General features: G+C 38.3%; 2 protein-coding genes across 2 annotated transcripts in view; both read right to left on the bottom strand.

Annotated features, from left to right (window-relative positions):
* Polr2B (RNA polymerase II subunit RpII140) overlaps positions 1-3,810 on the bottom strand; it is a 29,876-nt gene extending 26,066 nt beyond the window's left edge. The window contains exon 1 of the mRNA XM_083126892.1: positions 3,652-3,810. Coding sequence (XP_082983018.1) covers positions 3,652-3,670 — 19 coding nt within the window. The 5' untranslated portion in view covers positions 3,671-3,810. The remainder of the gene's footprint in view (positions 1-3,651) is intronic.
* A 15,544-nt stretch (positions 3,811-19,354) lies between these two features.
* Positions 19,355-23,761, bottom strand: part of LOC145991122 (histone-lysine N-methyltransferase NSD2-like) — a 35,407-nt gene continuing 31,000 nt past the window's right edge. Inside the window, exons 14-16 of the mRNA XM_083126890.1 lie at positions 23,128-23,314; positions 21,486-21,646; positions 19,355-20,937 (exon numbers count right to left, since the gene is read on the bottom strand). Of these exons, the coding sequence (XP_082983016.1) occupies positions 20,587-20,937; positions 21,486-21,646; positions 23,128-23,314 (699 nt within the window). The 3' untranslated portion in view covers positions 19,355-20,586. The remainder of the gene's footprint in view (positions 20,938-21,485; positions 21,647-23,127; positions 23,315-23,761) is intronic.

The raw sequence follows: 23,761 nt of genomic DNA, 5'->3' as shown, positions 1-23,761 counted from the left end.
GAATCTATGCAGCAGATGATGGAAGTGCCAGGAGAAAAGGGGTCAGCTGTTGCGGAAAAGTGCAAACGTGTAGTGAGTGCAAATAAGGACTTGAAACAATTGAAAACAATTTGTGATATTCTAAAAGGTGAAAATGCTGTTACCAAAATGAGTCCAGCTACATTAGCTTGTTTTATGTATGCTCCAATAACTTCTGTCGAAGTAGAAAGATCATTTTCTATTATGAAAAACATTCTCTCTGACAGACGACTATCAATGAATGTTGAGAACTTTAAAAAACAGCTTGTAGTTATGTGTAATCAAGAAGGAGAAAATTGAAATGCTCTTCCCAATGTAGATTTTAACATTTTGCCAGAGATTATAGATAAAAGTAAGTGACTTCCAAATGTGCCTTTCTTCGCTTTATTTTGCCTTTTTTTCATTTTTAGTGCCTATTTTCCACATTATAAATGCCTTTTTGCCTGCCTATTTTAACGAAAATATATGCCTGAACTTCCGGGCTCTAGTTATAAGGCATCTATTTCATGATATGCAATGATTAACGCTTAAATCTTCTTACAAGTCTTCACAAATTATTGCCTTATATCATAAATTGTATACAATTAGTTCAAACAATACAAAAATCTGGAAAAACAATTGAGTTTTTTTGGGTTAAAGCTCGTAGTAATATTACAGGCAATTCTCATGTAGATGAATGTGCAAAGAAAGCAGTGTGCCTTCCAAATATTACAAACTTATCATTATACTATACGGACCTTCTCCATAGAGTAAAGAAGAAAATCCTGAATAAATGGTTTGATTGGTGTGAAAATGAACTTACAACAGTTGGAGAATCATACAGACCATTTGCTAAATTCAAAACACACAAACCATGGTTTCATCATGTAAGTGCTACAAGAAATGTGATTGTACTAGGCAACATTTATCCAAAATTGGAATAACGAACAATAAGAAATGTGAATGTGGCTGTGAAAGTGCAGATGCACAACATATAATACTGGAATGCTCAAAATATAATAGAGAGAGAAATATCTTGTATAAAACTTTAAATAATCTAAAGGTTCAGTTTCCAACAACTTTGTGGTACTAGTTTACTATTGTTCGGACAGATTTCTTAGTTTCAACTGAAGAAACTACTTACCGTAATAAGTTCCTGTAGTATTGTCTAACATCGGGAAGGTGTTTTGTGTGATGTGGGAATGTATAATAGGGGAAATTCATGTTCATTGTTGAAAATTAATTCTCCAATGGACAATAGCCTTTGGCGCGTACACCTTTGTACATCATCACGCGTCGTGATTGTGTTTTGTTCATGTTCATTGGATATCCAGTGTTTCGAACTGTCTGTGTTTGCAACGAAAGTTAGAAACATGACGTGTCGTGGATGTGTGGTGAAATTCGCACCGGGTGTGGAAGATCCAGTGGATTTTTTAATTTATTGAACACGGGATCATGAGAAAGGAATGTCGAAAATGTGGCAGTGAATGTAAGCTACTCGTTAGAAGGAATGGGCTGTGGGTATATGCCTAATATGGATGCGTGGTGAAATTCAGGTAAGTTTTCCGTATCCTGGAAACGGATTTCTTCAAATTTAAAAGCAGGTGACTCTGGCCAATTTCTAACATGCCTTTAACAGGGAGTCTACAGAGAAAGCTGGGGAGCCGGGGCCATGTTAGCGGTTGGGGGCGGTAGGTTAATTACCCCAGGGGTGGAGCCTGGAATCGGTGGAAAATTTGGACTAAAAAATTTCAAACAAAAATAATTTTTTAGTTTAAATTTCCCACCGATTCTGGGATGGATAGCCCCAGAAACCATTCACGGAATATTCCGCGAAGCAGATAGGTAAGTACGAATGTCAAAAATTGACGAAACTAACAAGTTATAGGTGTCCGAAGGATAGTAAACTTTTACCATTAAGGTGTACATTTTATATGTGTATTGTTATGGACAAAATGGTAAAACTATGAAAGCCGGGAAATGTCTGTAACTCGTTTATTCTGTAATTGTTGACATGCGTACTTACCTATTCTGCATTGCGAAAGATTGCTTAACAAGGGATTTTTTTAATGAAATTAGAATCTATTGTCAACATATTGAGTAATTATTGTTTGTTCTTTCTCGCTTCCTCAACATGCAAAATGGCAGGCAAATCTTGACTAGCATTATGTTTCAAACGGCAAAGCCGTGTTTCAACCTTCTTAACAGAAAAATTCCCGCATAGCCCCAAAAACCATTCCTGCATAGCCCCAGAAATCATTCACGATAGCCCCACACACCATCAGGGTAAGGTTAGGTTGCTTTAGGTGGGGCAATATAGTGAAATAAACTGTGTGTTTGGACACACACACCGGGAATTACGTCATCAGATGCTCGCAACATCCGGTTCAAGTAAATTGGATGGAAATGCAAGCAACAGCTTTCGTGCATCGGACGGACATTATTATAGAGAAATATATGATTCAACGACCAAATGCATTGAAAAGTACGAGAAAACACTTCTACGACCTTCCAAAAATACACAGAAACTCAATTCCATAAGTACTTTCTCCTGTAAATTTGAAGAAATCTATTTCCTGGCTATGACATTTTTACCACGGCATAAAAGCTGTTAGGTTACAAATAAAGGAATGAATGAATAACAACAAGTTATACTTATGACATCAAAAGAACTATTAGAAAAGTCCATCCTATGCAACTAACTTCTGGCTTATAATCTACGTTAAATACAATCACCGGTAACACTTTACTATACCGGAGATGCATTTCTTCAAATTTACAGGAGAAAGTACTTACGCAAATCATGTTCTGTAGCGTTGTTGATGTTCGGGAATGTAGTTTTGATCCATTTTAATGCGAATGCATGTGGTTTTCTACGAAAATCTATTTCCGACGTGCTATTGCTGCTGCTATAAGCCGATGTTGTCCGTATATACTAAATTGAACGAAAGGAGTGCTAATGGAACCTAACCTAACCTAGTAGGCATACCTCGTCCCCGTGATGGTTCGTGGGGCTATCGTGAATTTTTGGGCTAACGTCAATTTTGGGGCTATCCGTGGATGGTTTGTGGGAAATAATGAACAACAGTTAGTTCTCGTTAATGTAAGAAATATACATTATTTTCGTTAGAAATTCATTATTTCACCTAAAGAAATATTCCGCAATGCAGAATAGTACCTTAGCAATGGGAAAAAATTGCGAAATAAACCATTGATAGGTGTCTCCGGTATAGTACAGTAGTACCCAATTACCTTATAAGATACATTCCTGAACAACCTGCTATAAGAATTTCAAATCTTAACATTTGGACATTGAAAAATAAACAAGAAACTTTTACCGGATGCAAAACTGCGTGAAATAAGATCTTAAATTTGGAAACTATAAGTTTTAGAGAGTATTATCTTATCTGGTAGCATTATTCAGTTTGAAGCTAATAATGCAATATCTCCAATGTCAGCAGTAGAATGGCTGAGTATTCGGGAAAAACAATAATGTTGCGACAATGGTCCGAGTACATGATTTTTCCTTCAGTTTATTGGTACGCAAAAACATTAGCCGTTTGTGTAGGGATGACACTGAACGAAACAATTGATATCAAACTGCCTCAACTGCAGAAACTATGAATTCTATATGATCTAATTTACGCTACTCACCTTCATCTAGTTCATACATTGTATAAAACCACTTATGAAAATCAAGAGGATCGTAAGTAGCTAAAAGTATAAACGAAGAAACCACCTACAACATACACGCAATTTCCCTTCTAGCGGTTTCACCCACAGATTATTCATTACTATCGAGGTGAATGAGCACAGATTAACGAACACTTCAACTATCGGGATATGAAGCACGCGAAAAAGAATGGAACGACAGTGACACACGAGCGACCACAAGGAAAACAACCTTCGACGAAAAGTCTCCGCGCACCTTTCCCTTCTTCAGTTCAGCTCGGCCCATAAGGAGAACCAGTTGCGTGACCAAGGAGGGGTTGGTGGGGGCTATACCCATTTTGGCCCAGGATTCCAAAAAAAAAAACGTCAAAGGCGGGAAAATATGGCAAAATGAAGACTGACTACTATATATATGTCAACCCCTTCGTTCCAAAATTTTGCGCACGCCACTGGCCTATATATTTTATTTATTTATTTATGACCATTGTCGTAGGCAGGGGAAGATGATGGGACTACAGACTTCCACCAAATTTGAAAAAAATCAAACATTTCGGGAAAAAATGAAGTGGTAAATGCAAACTGCTTTAAAACAACTTATCATTGAACAACTTTTAAAACGAAGATTAAAGATAATAATTACGAAATAACTTATTATGTAACCCCCTCCCCTAGGATGCATCTCTGTAATATTAACCTTTACAATTCCAGCCCCCTGAAAAAAAAAATCATAGGCTGATGCACGTGAGCTTACGCAAACGCACTAAGAGAGATGGGGGGGGGGAGATAGGTTGTTCCAATCCATCTTACACCCTCTCCCCCAAAATTTATTTGAAGTCACATTCGCTGCACGCACAGTGTTGAATCCAGTCACTTTCCTTTCGAGAGTGAGGAGGGAAATATCAAGGCATCCAATTATAGCCTACTACTAATATATCTAAATTGCCCCTTACCTCTAATATGTAATCTTTGGTGGCGAGATTATGAGTCTTATCATTTTATGTCCTCTGTTTTGATATTATGGAAGTTACTCAGTAAAAGATCCGTATATTTCCACTTTTTCAGTGAAAGTAGAGGACCGTATTCAGCCTGCAAAGGGTTACCTCAAGGAAGTCCTTTAAGTCCTTTGTTATTCAACATATATATGATCGGGATGAAAAGGAAATTAATTCCAACAGTCAATTATCTTCAATATGCAGATGATATCTGTATCTATATGTCCACGACACAAATTCACACTGATTTTCCTGTTTTAGAGGAACAAATATTGGAAGTGCAAAAGTGGCTTGAAAGTAAAAAACTCTCCATTTCAATGGAAAAATCTAATTTTACAATTTTTAGTAAAAAGGGAACACCTCCAATAGTTCACTCAATGTCCCGAAAAACAAGAATTCCCATTACATCCAGAGTAAAATATTTAGGTGTCATCTTGGATGAAAAACTAACTTGGAAGGACCAAATTAAAGCAATACAAGTCAAATCAGAAAAAGTGTTTAATTTGTTCAAAGCAATAGCAAATACTCAGTGGGGATGTCATCCTCGAGTTATGCTTTTATTTTACAAGAATTATTTTCGGCCTATGATAGATTATTCTCTATTGGCAATGTGTAACTTGACAGAAGGAAAATTGAATTCCATTGATGTCATACAAAGGAAATTCTTGAGAAGATGTTTAGGCGTTATGAACAGCACTCCAAACGTAGTAGTATACATGGAAGCGGGTGAATGTTCCATTTCATGTAGACAGAAGATGTTAGCAGCAAATATGCTCTTCAAAGTGAAATCATATTGTGAGCATCCTTTCAACAATGTACTAACAAATATGATACACTTAAATGAAACAGGAAAAATAACAAACAGAAAATCTGCTATGTGGATAAAATTGTATAATTCGTTTTGTCAAGAATATCAGGATGTTCTACAGATGCGTTCATGGCCTGTTTTTTTCATTAGATTATCCTCAACAGTCTCTGGATAATATTCATTTCCCTCGTTATTCGCACATATCGGAATATTTTACTCAATGGCCAAGTTTTTATTTCATATACACAGATGGATCTAAAAGTGAGTCAGGAGTTGGATGTGCAGTGTACGATCCACAACATAAAACAGACCTATTATTTCGGCTTCCACAAGACTGTTCAATATTTACAGCAGAATCTTACGCAATTTACCAAGCTTTAATATATGTCCAAAAATTAAATTTACGAAAGTTCTTAATACTTACTGACTCGCAAAGTGTATTACAGGCTCTTAAATCTTCGTACAAGAGTCTTTACAAATTATCCCCTTATATTATAAATTGCATACAATTAGTTCAAACAATACAAAAATCTGGAAAAACCATTGAGTTTTCTTGGGTTAAAGCTCATAGCAATATTGCAGGTAATTCTCATGTAGATGAATGTGCAAAGAAAGCAGTGCGCCTTCCCAATATTACGAACTTATCATTATACTATACGGATCTTCTCCCTAGAGTAAAGAAGAAAATTCTGAATGAATGGTTTGATTGGTGTCGAAATGAACTTACAACAGTTGGAGAATCATACAGACCATTTGCTGAATTCAAAACACAAAAACCATGGTTTCATCATGTAAGTGCTACAAGAAATGTAATTGTATTAATTAATAGACTGAGAACGGGCCATTTGTGTACTAGGCAACATTTATCCAAAATTGGAATAATGAACAATAAGAAATGTAAATATGGCTGGGAAAGTGCAGATGCACAACATATAATACTGGAATGCTCAAAATATAATAGAGAGAGAAATATCTTGTTTAAAACTTTAAATAATCTAAAGGTTCAGTTTCCAACAAATATGTTAAGTTTAGTTGCTAATCCAGATGTGAGAATTGGTTATAGTTTGTTATCATTTTTAAGGAAGTGTAACATACAATTGTAAAAGGCAAAATGTTCAAAAAAAAAAAATCTAATATCTGTAAAATAGGGGGGATGGACTGATAATTTTATTGTAAAACAATTGTGTTTGTATTGTTATGGACAAAAAACGGCATAAAAGCTGTTAGGTTCCAAATAAAGGAATGAATGAATATGTCCTCTGCCACTGAGATAGAGCCAAACAAATGTAGAATATTGTATTGATGATGGCATACTGGCAAAACTGTGTGAATAGCATAATACAACCTCAAGATTCCTGCACAACACACCAAGAAATTTTAGCTAGAGCAATGGTGATATCACTCCAGCTGTCTCATTGTCACTATGTTATACCATAGGAGCACCACAGATAACCCAAAGGTTTATCCAAACATCCCCCTAACTAACATTTTCAACGGAAAGATATTTCCTTTCGCATGAGGTTTTGGCATTGTGCTTTTCTCCCTTTTTTATCGGAAAAGCAAAGGTCAGCATTTCTCTAACCAGGGTGGTTACAAACAAGCAGAAATGAAATTCCTTGACTTTTCCAGGTTTTCTAGGACAAAATTTACATTCTCCCCTGACAATTACAAACTAAACTAAATCGATGTTTGTAAATGGAAATAATAAACTCGTACAGATCCACGTATGGTTTTCTTAAGTACCAATATTATCTTATATGAAAATGACTTTAATTTCTCTATTCTCTATGATTTGAATACAAACAGCAAAATAGTGAACTTGGAAAATTATTACAATTCAAAGCTAGGGAAGGATTACAGAATTTTATCATACGCAATAAGTTTAAAATAAAATACTTGATTATTTTTAAAGTTATGACTAAATGAGATTAGAGTGAATAGTGATTAAGAAATACAATTTGTAATTTATCAGGTTCCTTATACATTCTCGGTATTATATGTTGATATTTCAACATATAATTTAGTTTGGAACCCTCTGCTTGCAAGAACCATGAGTGCAGACTCATTTTTCGATGCATAAGCTACTTCTCTCTTCTCTGTAAAACAAGCAACTTAACTCTTGCATATAAGTGAAACAATTGAATTGTACAAAAGAAAGTGTCATATTTCCTTACATTATCAATGGGATTTCTGGTTCAGTACAGTATATCCAAGTGAAGTACTGTGAAACTGACAACATGCAGTTATACCATTATTGCTGACGAAAAGGGTATGTAGGTATTAGAAATTGAACGCAAGGAATTTATAGAATTGCATTGTATAGGTACCTGATTTAGCTAACCACACATTAAAAGAGGAACACTCTGCTAATAACAGCTTCTGAAAGTTCATATACGAGGGGTATCCTGAAAAAGCTCCAATGGTGCCTATACGCAGCACTAGTGGTTGGAGTGTGACACACACACACGCACAGGCAGGAAGAAGTGGCATGTAGCTGTAATCTTGTACAGTTGTAATGCAGCCGTCTTAGGACAGTTCTAGGTTAAACATTGCAGCTCTCATAGAGTATACCACCGACTGCGTTGTAGCCTACATGTAGTTATCAGATTTTTGCATGCTCAGAATTTGGCAGAGAGCCACCAGCAATCGTGTAAGTGATAGTATGGTCAGACGATGGTGCTGACAATTCACGGAAGGCCAATCAAATGTATACAATTACAATTACAATTACAACCCCATACAGCTGAGTAGACATGGGCCCTTTGCATCATGTCAGGTGAGAGATCTTGGACCACCCCCTGTACAGCCCTGGCCTTGCATGTACCGACTTTCATCTCTTTGTTCAACTGAAGAGGTTTCTGGCAGGACAAGGATTTGACAGCTACACTGTGGTATAGATAGTTCCAGTCTTTGCTGTCAGACACACATGCCATGGGTATACAAAATTTAGTGCCATGCTACGACAAATGCCAGAACAAGGGTGGTGATTATGCCGAAAATTAGGTTGGGACTCACTGTTACTAATGCAATAAATTACAACTGATATTCTTGTTTTATTTATGCCTAATCGGTAGGGATCTTGATTTTTATTTTTTTTTCAAATTGGTGTTTTATTTTTATTTTTTATTTTTTACTATTCGGTGTTATTTTTCCCAAAATTAACATTTTCATTTTAGCGCATTTTCTGGCAAATACCTGAAATTATACCTTCATGGTGTTTTTAAACTACTGTTTCAAATTGTAAGTCACATGGCCTACGCCTCTTCGTGAGAGTTATATATCTTGAAAGTTACGTATTTTGGGAAAGTTATTTTCCGTACCACCTTTCTAATTTTAAGGTAAGGGTTTTCGATAATTGAATTTTCCCCATATATACTGAAGGGTGCATAATGACCATAAGTGGCGATGCACCCAAAAAATTTAAATCAATCAATCTCACGTGACAGATACTGATATATTATGGCACCAAAAATTGGCATTATCTTTTTTTTGACTTGTTAGTGTTACGTTTCCCGAAATGTTTTAGAACATCTTTTGCCAAATATACCAAAACTTAATACTCCATTGTGCTTTTAAACTATTATTTTAAATTGTAGGTCACATGGTCTACGTATTTTTGTGACAGTTTGATATGGTGAAACAGATTTTTGAGGAAGTAAAAGTAAAGTACTCCCCTGCACTTTGCCATGAAGGTATATAGGGATGTGGAGTTAGGGCCCCACACTTTCTTCATCACGGCTGAAGGTGGGGGTGATGTGATCAGCACCACGCTCCTGGCTACCTTTATCCCTCAAAGTTTTCTCTAGGTACCCGCTTGATATGACGCTGAGGGGGGGGGGGGGGCACCGGAGCAGTTTGAATAGGTGGAAAAGATCCAGGTTCTCCCCGCAATGAATCAACCCTGGGTCTCTCACATGGTAGTCAGACGCCCTAACGACTGAGCTCCATTACTTCTTGCTCGACAAATGCCAATGGTGCGCACTTAGCTTGGTATTTCGAAACGCATCTCGCACACCAAATATTGAAGATGTGGCTCCCGTGTGACGGTAAACACACACGAGATCTCCTGTTAGAACCCTGCCAGTTTGCTCTGTGATGCAAATGGTTTTGATAGAAGTTGAAAAAATCGTGGGAAATACAGGATTTAATGTGGCTGTCGGAATTATTCCCTGTATAACAAGCATTATAGTTTACTCTTGAATAAAATGTTGGAAAACTTGCACGTTCTATGTACACAAACATGGCCTATAAAAGACAAGAATGTTGGATTTCATGGAATTTTTTTGTTGTTTTAGGATATTTTTTTAAAAAAAAAAAAATTCGCATTATTTCGAATGGGCAAAAAATGTGTCCAGACATCATTGCACATTCATACACACAACTTCGCAGCAATTACAATCTTTCATGGTTTTCGGGTTTGCGAGGAATCAATGTCCCTACTAATTGGAAATTACTTTCTGGCCACCCCTCGTATAAATCAGTAGATGGAAAGTGAAAATTTAGCAGGGCTGGCAGAGGAAAGTCAATTCTTGAAAAAAGTGATTTGCTTTTATGATTGAATGATTCTAGTAAATATGATATTAAAATATTTACGTATTTATTATTAGTATTTTATTTCATAATATTGGACATTAACTTCACTCAGTGAGAGTTTAATGACCATCTCTCATGAGTTTAAACAGACAGGACAAAGAGTGGCATTAATTTCATTGCAATATTAGTGTTGCAGTAAATATGAGGTTGGGAGCATGCACTTGCCAATTTTCATAATGTTCACCAATGCAGATTTATGTTTCACATTTTCTTGATAGTATTCAATGTATATCCCGTTTTGTTGGATTCTTCTTGATATCTAAGAATAGTGCAATGTCATTGTAAATGTATGTTAACTTGTGCGAAACCAGTAATACGTCAGGATGATGAAAGAAAACTTTCGTAACACTGCTACATTAAATAAGGTGAAGTGAGCCAGAAGAGTAATAAAATTCCAGCAGCAAATTTGCAGTCTAAAGCTCTTCTTGTTTATGCATGCGATTTTTGTTGGATGTTGCAGTCGAAAGACATCCAACAAAAATCAATTCCATACGAGTATCATGCATGCAATTTCTGTCGCATGTTCTAGTGAGATACTTTGTCAGGTGGCGATATTCGACAAAAATTGTATGCATCAATGGAGCCTATTTGTTTCCATGTTCCTTCAGTTTGTCCAACAAAATGCCTTACTACGACATCCGACAACTATCGGATGGCACCACCCGCTCCCATCCCCTCCCTCTGTTGACAGTTCTGTCCCCTTACTACTCCCATACGGACAAGAAAAAATAATAATTCAATGCATTTTCCACGTAATATTTAGAGGCTTAACACATTTTTCTGCCCCTCCGGAAAATTCTCTCTCTCTCTCCTCCTGCCATCACTGGTTTCTGGCGCTGTGCATAAAAGGGGCCTAATAGTTGAGGCTGAAACTTAGCAACAAGATTTCCTGTTCTTGTACAGTTCCATAACGAGATATATATATAAATCAAGACAAAATTCCCTGACTTTTTTTGACGCCTCAAATTCCCTGACTTTTCCCGGCTTTCCAGGTCTGTCGCCACCCTGCTAAAACTACAACCACTTAAGTTATCAGGTATTTTTTTCTTCCTAGTTACTATTCACTTACTGCATTATCCAGAGGCTGTGCGAGAGGGTGCTGATGTCTTTAGCTTTACCTATAAGAAATGAGACTTTGTAAATGGTGTTGAGGTTTTTGTTCAACATATTATCCATGGAGACTAACACACATGTGCGACCTTTCTTGCGATTTTTGAAGATCTTCTAAAAATATCTTTGGTTGCTCCTTAAACCACATGTTTACAGCCTGGATGGCCTCCTTATCCAGACTGCAGTGTATCTGGAGAATACAGTGAATGGTCCAGCACTTTGAACCCCAGGTCAGAGATGCGTTGTCTTGGAGGAAATATTACACCTCTGGACAACTTCACGAGGCTAGTCAACGTTAATTTCTGCTTCACCTGATCGAGAAGTGATGTGTAGTATTCACCTGTTATACTGGAGTCCTTCTCGAGATAGTCAACCAACAGGATACCATCCTTGTCGCAGAAGAAAGTCACAAGAACCTTGGCAGTTGACTTCTGGACTGCACTTGTTTGGACATGGTGAACCACTGTGCCTCCATGCGTGTGACTACTCTATTTTCTCAGGATCATACAAATAGATCCAAGTCTCATCAAGAATTATCAAGTAGGTCATGAAATAATCACCATACTGCTTTGGAAGTGATGACCAGAGCACCCTTTTGGTCTGCATTAAGTTGTTTCAGAGTTCACTTCACAAAAAGCTTCATGTCAAGGTAGTGTCATGCATAATTACACAAACTCTTTCACGGCCTCAGCTATCAGTCTATAGTGGAACCACGAGCAAAACAACCTGCACAGACCAGCAACTCCTGTGCACCGTACCCCCACGAGTAGGGGAGGGGGAGGTTGGACCAGGTTTCCTTATGGCCCGAGGTGGAGAGAAGAAGGGAAAGCTGCATGGGGACTTTTCGTCCCAAGGTTTTTTTTCCCTTGTGGTCGATCTATAGCATAAATTTTCTTATTCTCCAAGATCATTTCATACACAGCATTTACAGTTTCTAGTAGAACCATGATTGAAGGCCTATCCGGAAATAACTCATCTGCTCAAATTCCTGGTCCAAAAGCCAGCCCCCATGGAGGAGTGGTTAGCACATCATCCTACTACACCAGGGGTCCTGGGTTCGAATGCCAGCCTGGGCATGGATGTTGGCGAGTGTCCATTCATCAATTTCATCACATCATTCATCCCCATGTTTGCAAATTAGCCAAAAGTGGCACAAAAGCGAAGTAAAATTAAGCAAAAATCAACCTGGCCCAAAATTTGGCAACCACCTTCTTTATGGCAGCACAGCGTGGGGTATGGTCCCCCATTGTTTGCACCATATTCTCAAGAATTTGCTTTTCCGACTTCTTGCAAGGTAATACGTACTTGGTCACTGTCCTGTTGTAGTTTTCATAAAAAAATTATCGAATTGGTGGCATAGTTCACACCACCTAAATACAAAGATACAGGGGGTTTCACAACGTGCCAGCGTCGTGGAAATTTTTTTTTGGGGGGGATCGTTTAGTTTGATTGACTTATTGATTTTTAGTTATGGTTATTATGTACAGTTTCTCTACCTACCTGTGGGTGATGGGTTGAAATGAAACACCACCTCTTATGCCTTTAGAATAGGTTTGGAAAAAAGGGGAGGGGGCATACTATTCACAAGGTAAGAGGTTAGTCAAGCAGACAAACTGTTAAAATAATAATTATCAGTACACTACAGTCGGGACGCGCTAGCAACCGGCGTGGAACCACCCGCTCTGATAGTGACGTGCCGTTGCCGGATTGACCTGCTTCAGGATTTTCGCGAGCCCACAGAGAGACGTGTACGATTAAACATCTGGTTAAACAGTCAACAACGGGACACTTCCATTTTTTCTCATTCTCAGCAAAAACAACTGATTCTTTAACTACTACTTCTGTTCTTTCATTCATTCATTTATGTTTTTACATACAGGTAGATCGAAGCATTAATTACACATATACCAAATGTATCATTAATGTTTAGGAAATCGAGCAATTGCCAAGCGTTTCATTGTAATTTATTGAACTCTGTATTGCCAGAGCCTGTATTGTCATGTAGCTTCCAAAATTAACTCACTTCACACACCCACATGTGCCTCCCCGATGGTACAGTGGTATGGTAAGCGTCGTCGCCTTGTAATAAAGGAGTCCTGGGTTCGATGCCCTGTCGAGGCACATAGTGGTTCGGATCCCACTTCCAACTGTAGGTCCATTCCAGATTAGCCTTAGTGTGCATAAAGTGGACTTTAAAACACCAACTCAATCAATCAGTTCACACACTATTCATTTGTTCATGATAATTCTTCTCCGTAATACAGTAACTCAGTTCGATGAAATTCTGGTTTAGAGATGAATTTTTGTACATTCCGCAAACTATATTTTAAAAACGTGTTAACAAAACAAAGTTGTACGTAATTTGTTTATACATAATTCGCCCTAATTTTCAAGAAATACATTTCATTTGTACGTTCTGAAGCTTCAACAATCACGGCGTGACAAAAAAGGCAGAGAGAGGCGGCATGAAATCAAAGAAGAAGAATGTTCAACCTTTTTGGGGGGATGGGCACCACTACAAAGATATACAGTATTTTCCAGTGTATAAGATGTAATTTTTTCCTTAACATGGTGATCTTATACACAGATACTCAATTTTTGATTACCTTAATTTCAGAAAATTTTCTGTTCTGTATTAGACTATTTCTTTCTTGCGGTGTGTGACTAAGATTAAGATGTATTCATTCCTAGTTAGATTAGGTATGTTATTTGTTGAAAGTAGACCTACATATTACTTTATATTAGAAATAATGTAAATTAATTATAAATTCAGTAATAAAGCTTTTTCTTCAAAAATTTGTACAAAAAAGGGGAGTGCATCTAATACACCGGCAAATACAGTAATTATGTTAGAAGGAACTACAAGGATGAAGGTTTATTATCAAAACAGAAGCCACAAAGGCAGACTTATCAGCACCCCTTTGTATGTAGGGATATGAAATTACCACATGACATTCTTACTTGAGAACAATGATGTAAATTAGAAGTTTTCCACCTGTGTTTTGACGTTATTTCTAAAATAATTTCATTTTTACATTTACTTTGAGGACCTTCCATGTTTCTTTGCTCACCCTCTGTAAGATGCAAGCAGCAAAAATTTGGCAAAATTATGAAGCAATTGTTTATTATGTAGATGTCGCCACGTTAAACGATAGGAGAATTCTCCAGCTAGCCTCAAGGCTCAACCAAATATCCACCCCAGTAAGCCATTTTCACTTCATGTGGTGGATATAGTTAGTTACCAGTTAAAACCTTCAGCATGTTTAATAAAATACACATCTGTTTTCAAATATTTCTTTTAGATTTGTTTTCAACAACTTTTAAATTAAACCATTTTCAAATGAAAGTTCTTATCTGTATCATACAGCAGGGTGTTTAACCCTCCTAAGGCATGTGGGGTACCAGTGTCGCCCACCGACATTCATTGCAAGATTGCAACACTAAACTATACTGCACATGGTTGCTTTGTGTAGCTGAACGTTCTATCTATATCTTTGTTCTAAGCTCAGCTGTGTTGTTCTGTTGCACTTCTAGGCCAAGTACGAGGGCCGCACTGAAAGTTGCGGGAAAATGACATAAAGAAGAAGAATCAATTTTTTATTGCTTTTCAAAATATTCACCCTTTACAGCAATGCATTGTTTCATGCGATGGAACCAATTGTTGAAACAAGTTATGCCAGTCTGAAGTTGGTACCTGCGAGACGTGCATTTCGTATGCTTCGATAGCCTCTTCGGGAGTGAAAAATCGCTGACCGCAACTTGTTCTTGATTGATGGGAACAAAAACAAATCACATGGGGCTAAGTCAGGTTAATAAGCTGGATGAGTCACGAGTTCAACTTGTTCATGATCCAGAAAGTTCCTTGTGTCAGATGCTGTGTGCGAGCTGGCATTGTCGTGATGCAGAATGACTCGACGATTGGGGTTTGAAGTTCTGAGCACGTTGAGTACTTGTGGCAGGCAAATTGTGGTATACCATTCTGCATTCACTGTTCTACGATTCTCTAGTGCAACAGTCGCAATGTGACCTGATTTACCGAAAATAGAGGCAACCATTTTTTTCGACACACTGCGTGCACGAACAATTTTCGTTGGTTTAGGCTCATCCTGGAACATCCACACAGCAGATTGTCGCTTTGTTTCAGGTTCATAAGAGTAAATCCATGATTCATCGCCATGTGACGATGTTAAACACAAGATTTGATGATCCCGACTTGAACCATTTGATCATAGCCTTGCACCACTTCACACCGTCGTCATTTTGTGCTTTTGTTAAATTGTGTGGGATCCAACGGGCACAAAGCTTTTTCACACCTAAATGATTGTGCAAAATTGTTTGTATTTCACTCATGTCAATACCTAAGGAACCCTGAATTTCGTGATAAGCCACATGTCGATCACTGTTGATTAGTAAACGAACTGCATCAATGTTTTCTGGCACAATGACTGTCGATGGGCGGCCTTCACGAATTTCATCACTAAGGCTAACCCGGCCACATCTGAATTCTTGAAACCAGCGATAAATTGTCATCTTTGATGGGGCATCTTCGTGAAAAGTTTCGATCATTCGAGTAACACACTATTGCTGTTAAACCTTGCCGAAAATCATAATAAATCATGGCACATAAGTTCTCTCTTGTTAATTCCATTTTTTTTTTTACAAACACCTCACTTCAAACTTCCCTCCTGAAACGAAAACGAATCCGTGTTACATCAGTCCTTGTATTTACAGTCGACAAATATCACAGTTTATAAATATCACAAAATCTAACAGATTGCCTAGTTGCCAGTACCTGATTCCTGAAACTTTCAGTGCGGCCCTCGTAATAATATAAAATTACTGTCCGTCACATGGTTAAGGTACTATATACCTAACAAGAAATATATCCAAGCGTACAAAGCCTAACAAGAAATATATCCAAGCGTACAAAGACAGAGCACACAGAGATTCAGTCAGATGTTATACGGAAGAGGGTTAGTGAGGAAAGGGAAGACACGTAGGTATGCATTAGTGATGTAAACACAAAAGTGACCAAGTCACCAAAAGCGAGCTCGATACGGTTTCAGTTGTTATATATTTAGGCACATGGGGGACAATTGTCTCCAAAGCATGTGACCGACGTTAACTTTATAGTACTACGTCACTTAGAAAGTGCAACAGAAAATAGCTGCTGATCTTAGAAGACAAAGAAAGTAAGTTTAGCACGCATGCACAGTATAATTCACGATGTATTTCTTACTTTAAACACATTCATTTTATGATTAAACCTGTGTTAACAATTCATTTATCTATGAAGTTACTCAATTCTATTTTTTATATTTTTCTTCAAGTTTGTGTTAAAAAACATTGCGTAGAACTAATAACATGCTTTAAACAAAAGCACTTTTACTCTTTTCATCCTTAAAGTAATTTTTGCCAACCCTGTTTAAACTGTACAAGCAGAAAAATTAAAAATTAACTTACATCAGTGTGGCCACGGTGGCTCAGTCGGTAATGCATCCGACTACCATGCTAAAGGTCCCGGGTTCGATCCCCAGCCGGTTCAAATCCGGGATCTTTTCTAACGTTGGAAGCAGCCACCCAGCATCAAATGACATGAGTACCTGGGGGATAAAGGCAGTCAGTGGCATGATGCTGATCACATCACCCCCACACCCCCTATACACCTTCATGTCGTGGTGCTAAGCACAGGGGAGCACTTTACCTTTTTTACATCCGTACATGTGTGCTCCTTCATAAAGATAGTAGCAACAAAATTTGTTCTATTGAGCAGATACTGTAAATACAATATAATGCCTCATAATATACATGACGTTTTAAAAGGGATGTTGAAATTATCTGAATTGAATGGTGCGATAAATGTTTTTTTTGGAAGCCACTAACATGAACAACTGGCCAATGGCTGAACATGTGCTCAAAGAAAAAGCTTTCATTGAATGCAAATCAATAATTGAGGTCTGCAGAATATTTTGGCATGTGTTTAATGTAGCATTGCATTTCCGTAACACTATTCTGAAGTGGGTGGAGAGTTTGATAATACAGATAGTGCTCGTGTTCAATTTAATAGGCCTGCCCAAACTGTACACACACCACAGAATACCAAGGGACGTCTCCCACTGGGTCCTTAATTTTCATATTGTAATCAAGTTTTTTTTTGTTTTCATTATTACTATATGTAAAAGTAAAACACACGCACACACTTATATATATATATATATATATATATATAATGGATAAAAGCAAGGAGGGCCAAAAGGGCTAAGTAAAAATCAAATAAGGTAAAAGGAAACACTCACCGGACAGTAGAAAAATTCAAAATTTTCGCTAATTTATAGCATCATCGGTGTGAGAAGAAAAGACTGAACCGGAAGTTGGGGTCCTGCAGAGTTGCCAGGTCCCCATTGAAGAAGAAGCGGTGCGTAGAACGAAAAAAACACTTTCGTCACCAGGCTCGTCGTAAACTGTGAGTGTGTAGGATGAGTTGGGAGGGAGGGCAGGTGAGGGTTGGGCATTACTGGGTGGCCTTGTTCAGGCCAGGTGGAGTGGTTGCACTCATGGCCGATATATAGGCCCTCTCCCATCTTTTGCGAACAGAGGTGTTGGCTGGTTGGGGTAGGAGGTGGATGATCGCTACCCGGAAGCAGTCGTTGAAACTGATGTTGTGGTGGTTGGTGTGGATGGCGACAGTGAAGTCCAGGTTGTGGGTGGAGGAGCGGTGGTTATTGATGCGGAGGTTGAGGGCCCTTGATGTTTCCCCCCCAGGTAAAAATCACCACAGATGTTGCAGGTGAGGATGTAGATAAGGTTTGAGGCATGGCAGGTCCCTTTGGGATGGAGGGTAAATTTGCCAGTGGCCGTGTGCACCTGGAGGGTGTGAGAAGTGATGAGGATGGGACAGGTCTTGCACCTGGGTCGGTTGCATTTATGGGCAGGGGGGTGTTGGATGTGTGGTGAAGGAGTGTTGTGGACCAGGATGTTTTGGAGGTTGGGGGGGGGCATTTGAAAACCACCCTGGGTTTGTCGGGAAATATGTTTTTGGTTTCGGGATCACTGTGGAGGATTGGGAGAAGAGAGTGCAGTGTGTGCCTGATTTTGTTGAGGTGGGGATGATATTGGGTGATGAGTGCAGGTGGGTTGGTGGCAGCAGGTTTCTTGGTGGTAGTGGTATGTGAGGCAGCTCGTGATATTTGTTTGGTGACCAGGATGGAGGGATATCCACGGTTAACCAGGGCCTGGTGTAGGCGGAGGTTATAATTCTGGCGAGAGGTGGGTGAAGTGTTCAGGCGCTGTCCCCTGAGGGCCAGAGAGAATGGAATGGCTTTTTTGGTGTGGAACGGGTGGGAGCTGGAGAAGTGTAGGTATTGCATGTGGTTGGTGGGTTTTATGTGGATGGAGGTAGTCAGGTGTCCTCCCTCGATGTGCACGTCCACATCCAGGAAGGTGATCTGGTTGGGGGAGTGTGTCCAGGTGAATTTTAGGGAACGGAAGTGGTTAAGTTGGTCCAGGAAGGCTGACAAGGATGGTTCTCCATGTGTCCAGAGCATGAAGATGTCGTCGATGAAGCGGAGCCAGAGGAGGGGTTGGAGGGGTTGGGTAGCCAAAAACTCTTGCTCAAGTTGGCCCATGAAGAGGTTGGCATAGGATGGGGCCATTCTGGTACCCATGGCTGTACCTCGGATCTGTAGGAAATTTTGGTTTTCAAAGGTGAAGTTGTTACAGGTGAGGACAAGGTGGGCTAGGTGGGTCAGGAAGTTGGTGCTGGGGTTGTGAGGTTTGGGTCTGCTATTGAAAGAAAGAAAGAGAGAAGGTAGGAAACCCTTTCCCTTTCTTTCTTCCCTTCTTCTTTGAAAGGGAGAGAGAAATAGAAAAAGAAGAAAAGAGAGAGAGAGAGAAAGAAGGAGGAAAAAGAAGAGGAGAGAGAGAGAGGGGCCTTCCCTTCCTCTCCCTTTCTTTCTTTCTTACTTTCTCACTGGTTAAAAATAGTAACAATAAATATACTGTTTTGAAATTCCAGCGTCATACCTTCATATGTATGTCAATGAAATGACATGTTAATTCCTGCCACATGGTGGTGGTTTTGTTTGAAACCAGTCATCCACAAAGGTTTAAAGCAGGACTTGTCAACTGTGTTACCAGTTTGTGAGCAACAAAATGAAAACACTTCAACTGTATTTCTATACAAATTCTATATTTCACAATGTTTTATTCTTGCATAATTTATTACCATTGAAGTCAATTATTTTTCACCAAAATTCAAGACAAATTTTCATGCTATTTTTCATTCAAAATTGTAGTTTTGTACAAATCGCTGCTACTCATATCATGCATGAAAAAATGACACACAAAGACATCCTTAAAATTTATATTAGACAAATAAATATTCTAGAATAAAGAAGTAAAAAATTACACATACTAATTGTTGCCACATAGTTCAATCAAAACTTGCAAACATATATGCATGGAATTCCTCTCACATGTATATGCACAATTAAATAAGGCAGTAAACTACATCCACTGCATAAAGAATGGATGTCACACTCTCACATGGTTTAGTAGTCAAATATATATATTTTTAAAAAAACCTAGAGTAATGTACATTTCTTATCCATCATTTGTCTATGGTATTTTATCATTTATATTTAATTTACACTTCTGTCAACTGAACAGTTGAAGTCAATTAAAAAACATGATACAAAAGTTATACATGTGCACTTCCCTTATGAAAAACTAATGATTGACTAATCCACTATTTCCACACACACACACACACACACACACACACACACACACATACACAGTTCTTGAGAACAAAAGTTAAATTCATATCATACTCACATTTTCCATTAATACTCAAGATCTCAGTCTCTGAAGTTTATCGATAATGCATTCAGAAAGTTTACAACAATGGGTCAATTCTTCAATATCAATATATTCTACCGAGAAAAGAACAGTCACACAGACAGACAGAAAAATAATACAGCTGTCAAACTTTGGTGCAATGTACATTACAGTTAATCTTCCCAAATCACACAGGAAAAAATACTATCAATATTTGTTAAACGAGTACTGACTACACCATTAATAATCTCTATTGTATCATAATATTACCAATATAGCCATGCAAGTTAATGAAACCTACATTTGTCACAATTCATTTGTACTGTGAACTTACTCGAATTACATACTTTTATCAAGTGCTGTACGAACTGGGTTAGAACATTACATTTTAAGGCTCACGAATGGGGGAATGGGGTCCTATATGCTTTAAGTCTCTGGAATTGTATCCTTGTGTGAGGTAAAGCCATGTTCTAGATCAAATGCATCAAGCTAAGAATGCACCTAACAGAATGGGCAACATTTCTTGGTATTTCCAAGGCCAGAAGGTCCAATTCCTTGCGGCGTTTCTACGCTTCGTCATCTTTCAACAGGAAGCAGTGCATGGTTTGCAGCTGGTATGAGTTTCCTTGGCCGACCCTTCCTGCGAGGTGTCTTTTCATCCACAGTGTTATCTATTGAGTAAGCGAAATCGCTGTCGTCAGTCATGGACATGTCTTCTTCTTTTATGGCTGGGGTTTTCATGGGGGTACTGCTTTTCCTTCTAGATGCCGGAAAGGGCTGCTGAAGTACTGTGCTATCTTTTGAAGGCACTTTAGCTTCTTCCGTGCTGTCTTCATCCATTTCCTCCTCTTTGATTGATGGCTTGGAGTCAGGAATATTTTCCTTCATATCTTCTGAAGCTGGAAGATCCACGGTGAATTCGCCATCCTACAACATACAGTAACTAACGTTTCATTCACTGAAACACCGAACACATCAGCAAACAATGTTACACACAAATAGCTTGAGTTATAGACAATGGAACCTCGATTTTACATTTTTCAGGGGACTTAAAATGCGGGAAAATGTAAAATCTGGGAAAATTATGTTGCAACCATGAACATCGAATGTATAATGCAGAAAAATATTAAACTGGGAAACATAAAATCAGGGTTCCACTGTAAATGGCATCTTTAGTACATGCTTTAAAAAGAAACTCCACAACTGTAGACACCACCTTCAGTCAACAGATTGTCAGCTAGTGGTGACCAGGTTTGGTTTATTAGAATTAGACCTTCTGAATCACAATAAGCAGAAGCAAAACATGCATGTCAGAAGACAATATACACACAATATAAGCTGAAAGAATGTGGTAACAAAAGAAATAAATGACAATGGAATTTGGAAGAAAAACTAACAGTCAATGAATTAGATCTTATCATTTCCCTCCAAAATACATTGCACTGACAAAATCCCTTTGTTGCAAAATCACTCACCTCAGTCCTGTGCTCGTAGCACACAAAGCAATCTGCAGAAACGGAAGAAATGTTATCTGCTGTTGAGTGAGCCTTGCAGAAGGAGTTGGGACAGAAGTTACACTTCTGCGTTGCTCGTTTGCCACAGTCGTCACAGTGATGCCACGGACAGAGCCACTTGCCTAGAAAGAAGAACTCTAAGTTTTATACCTACATAAAAATTGATACATACTGATTACATGTAAAGAAATGTGGAAAATAAGGTACGGTACTTTCCATGATTTCCAATTCCTGAATAGGAATAATTCAAGAATTTTGCTTTTAAATATACAAGAATTATATCAGAATATTAAAATACATGTTATGTAATCAAAAAATCCATTTTTTTTCACTTGAAAGTGCTGCAAAATAAAAAGAAACTTCGAATTTTGCTTAATTTCCAGAATAAATAAACTCCACGGAAGTGTCATGTGGTATTTTTTGCAGTTACTGAGAAAGACAAAAATTGCGGAAACGTATTGACCGGTATCAGTAAATAAATACCAATACTGATACATATATCTGCCTTGGTATCGGCTCAGTGCTATTTTTGATAACAATTTTATGTTGTCAGAATAATCAACTATCAGTATTAATACAGAAATGGAGGCTCTGTCCTATTAACATGACGCAAAGTAGCCACTAGAGTGCTACAACGAGGTTTTTTTGCTCGATCGTCTAATAGTTCGCACGTATGACGCTAGATGGCTTACAGAATCGACTGTTTCTTCACTCAAAGCCCAGTAGTTCATGTGTAACCGTAATTTTTCTGTAGTGGAGGCACCTTCAAATATGGATCGTGAAGTGAAAGATGCAGTGAAATTGATACTAAAGTGAACATAGTCATAATCTCCATGTTAAAATGTAATTTAGTCTCTTATCATATGAAAATGAATAGATGATTATGGGCTGAAACTGCCAGCATGAATTTTATACATATATTTGTACGATTAATGTCACATTGAAATGATATTTGATATTCTATGTATTCTAGCGAATCACGCTCGAGCGTGAGAGATTCAATCGAGTTTGAGCGAGCGTAAGTGGTCCAATGCAGTGCTCTAGTAGCCACAGAATAAAGGCTTTCGAAAGCAATCAAGCTATTGACAACAATCCTTTCAACACGCATAAATTTTGTTTGCACCAAAGCAGTTTTGTACAGAGTCCCGCACCGTGGCCATGCAGTCTAAGGAGTCATGCTTTGGGCTCCGGCTACGAGATGCACGCAGGTTCGAGTTTCCTTGATGAAACGCAACACCTTTTTCTCCTGAGATTCTGGCTTGTGTATGGGACCGGTGGCCACTCACCATCGTGACGAAATTGGGGAGCTAGGAATGAGTAGCTTAAACCGGTCATGAAAACATACAACTGGGGGTTGGTCATGATGTCACCCCGTAACTGATTGGACGATCTGATCTCCCACCTCGGGTGAGTGAATGAGTAGGATCAGGTGGGAGTGAGGCCGGCAGTCGGTAGGCATGTTCTCAAAGGGCTGTTGTACCACAGATTATTTAGTTCTGAATTGCAAATTGGGCCATTACAAGATGACTAAGCTAACGTTACAATGTACCATTGTTGCTGAGGAGGAAACCTGTTGCCACTTGCAATTTACACCCAGCCTCACCTGTGGGTCTCCTCTTCAGGCGCAAGCAGTGTAGATGGTAGCCCTTGGGACAGGATTTCCCATCACAGAGTACCAACTCACCACCCTCCCCACACCGGAAGCAGGAGTCCTCGGTTGCTTTCAGAAACTTTTTCTTCTTCTTCTTCTTTTTGAACTGTTGTTGTTTCTTGTCCTCCTGTTCTGCTTGCTGCAAATATTGCAAAACAAAATTTTAAAAATAATCAAGAGTGAGAATGCTCAACATTTGACCATGCAGAATTTTTATTATAAACTTTAGCTGCACCTTATTGGTATTTTTTGTACAAAAGATATATATACTTGGCAAAATAGTTGTTAATTTAAACAGGCTTATTACAATTAAGAAGTACTATTTTCCACAAATAGGAATCTGTTCTTGGCAAGAGATTATCCTTCTAGTAATTTGCAGTTTCTCAAGCAGAATGAGTTTTGTCCTGAATAATTGATAGAGGCACATATTTTTGGTAAATAAAAAAGCAAAATTTCGGTACAAAAACAGGGTAGGAAAATGTGTTATTTCACATTTCGGGTTCAAAAGCGGTAAATAAAGTGAAATTTCGCTATTATAGCGGTGAAAAAGTGGCATACAAAATGACCTTAATTTGATTTAAAAACT

Source organism: Lepisma saccharinum, chromosome 8, assembly GCF_977018435.1.
Source record: "Lepisma saccharinum chromosome 8, izLepSacc3.1, whole genome shotgun sequence".
Lineage (NCBI taxonomy): Eukaryota > Metazoa > Arthropoda > Insecta > Zygentoma > Lepismatidae > Lepisma > Lepisma saccharinum.
This window is presented reverse-complemented; position numbering and strand designations above follow the sequence as displayed.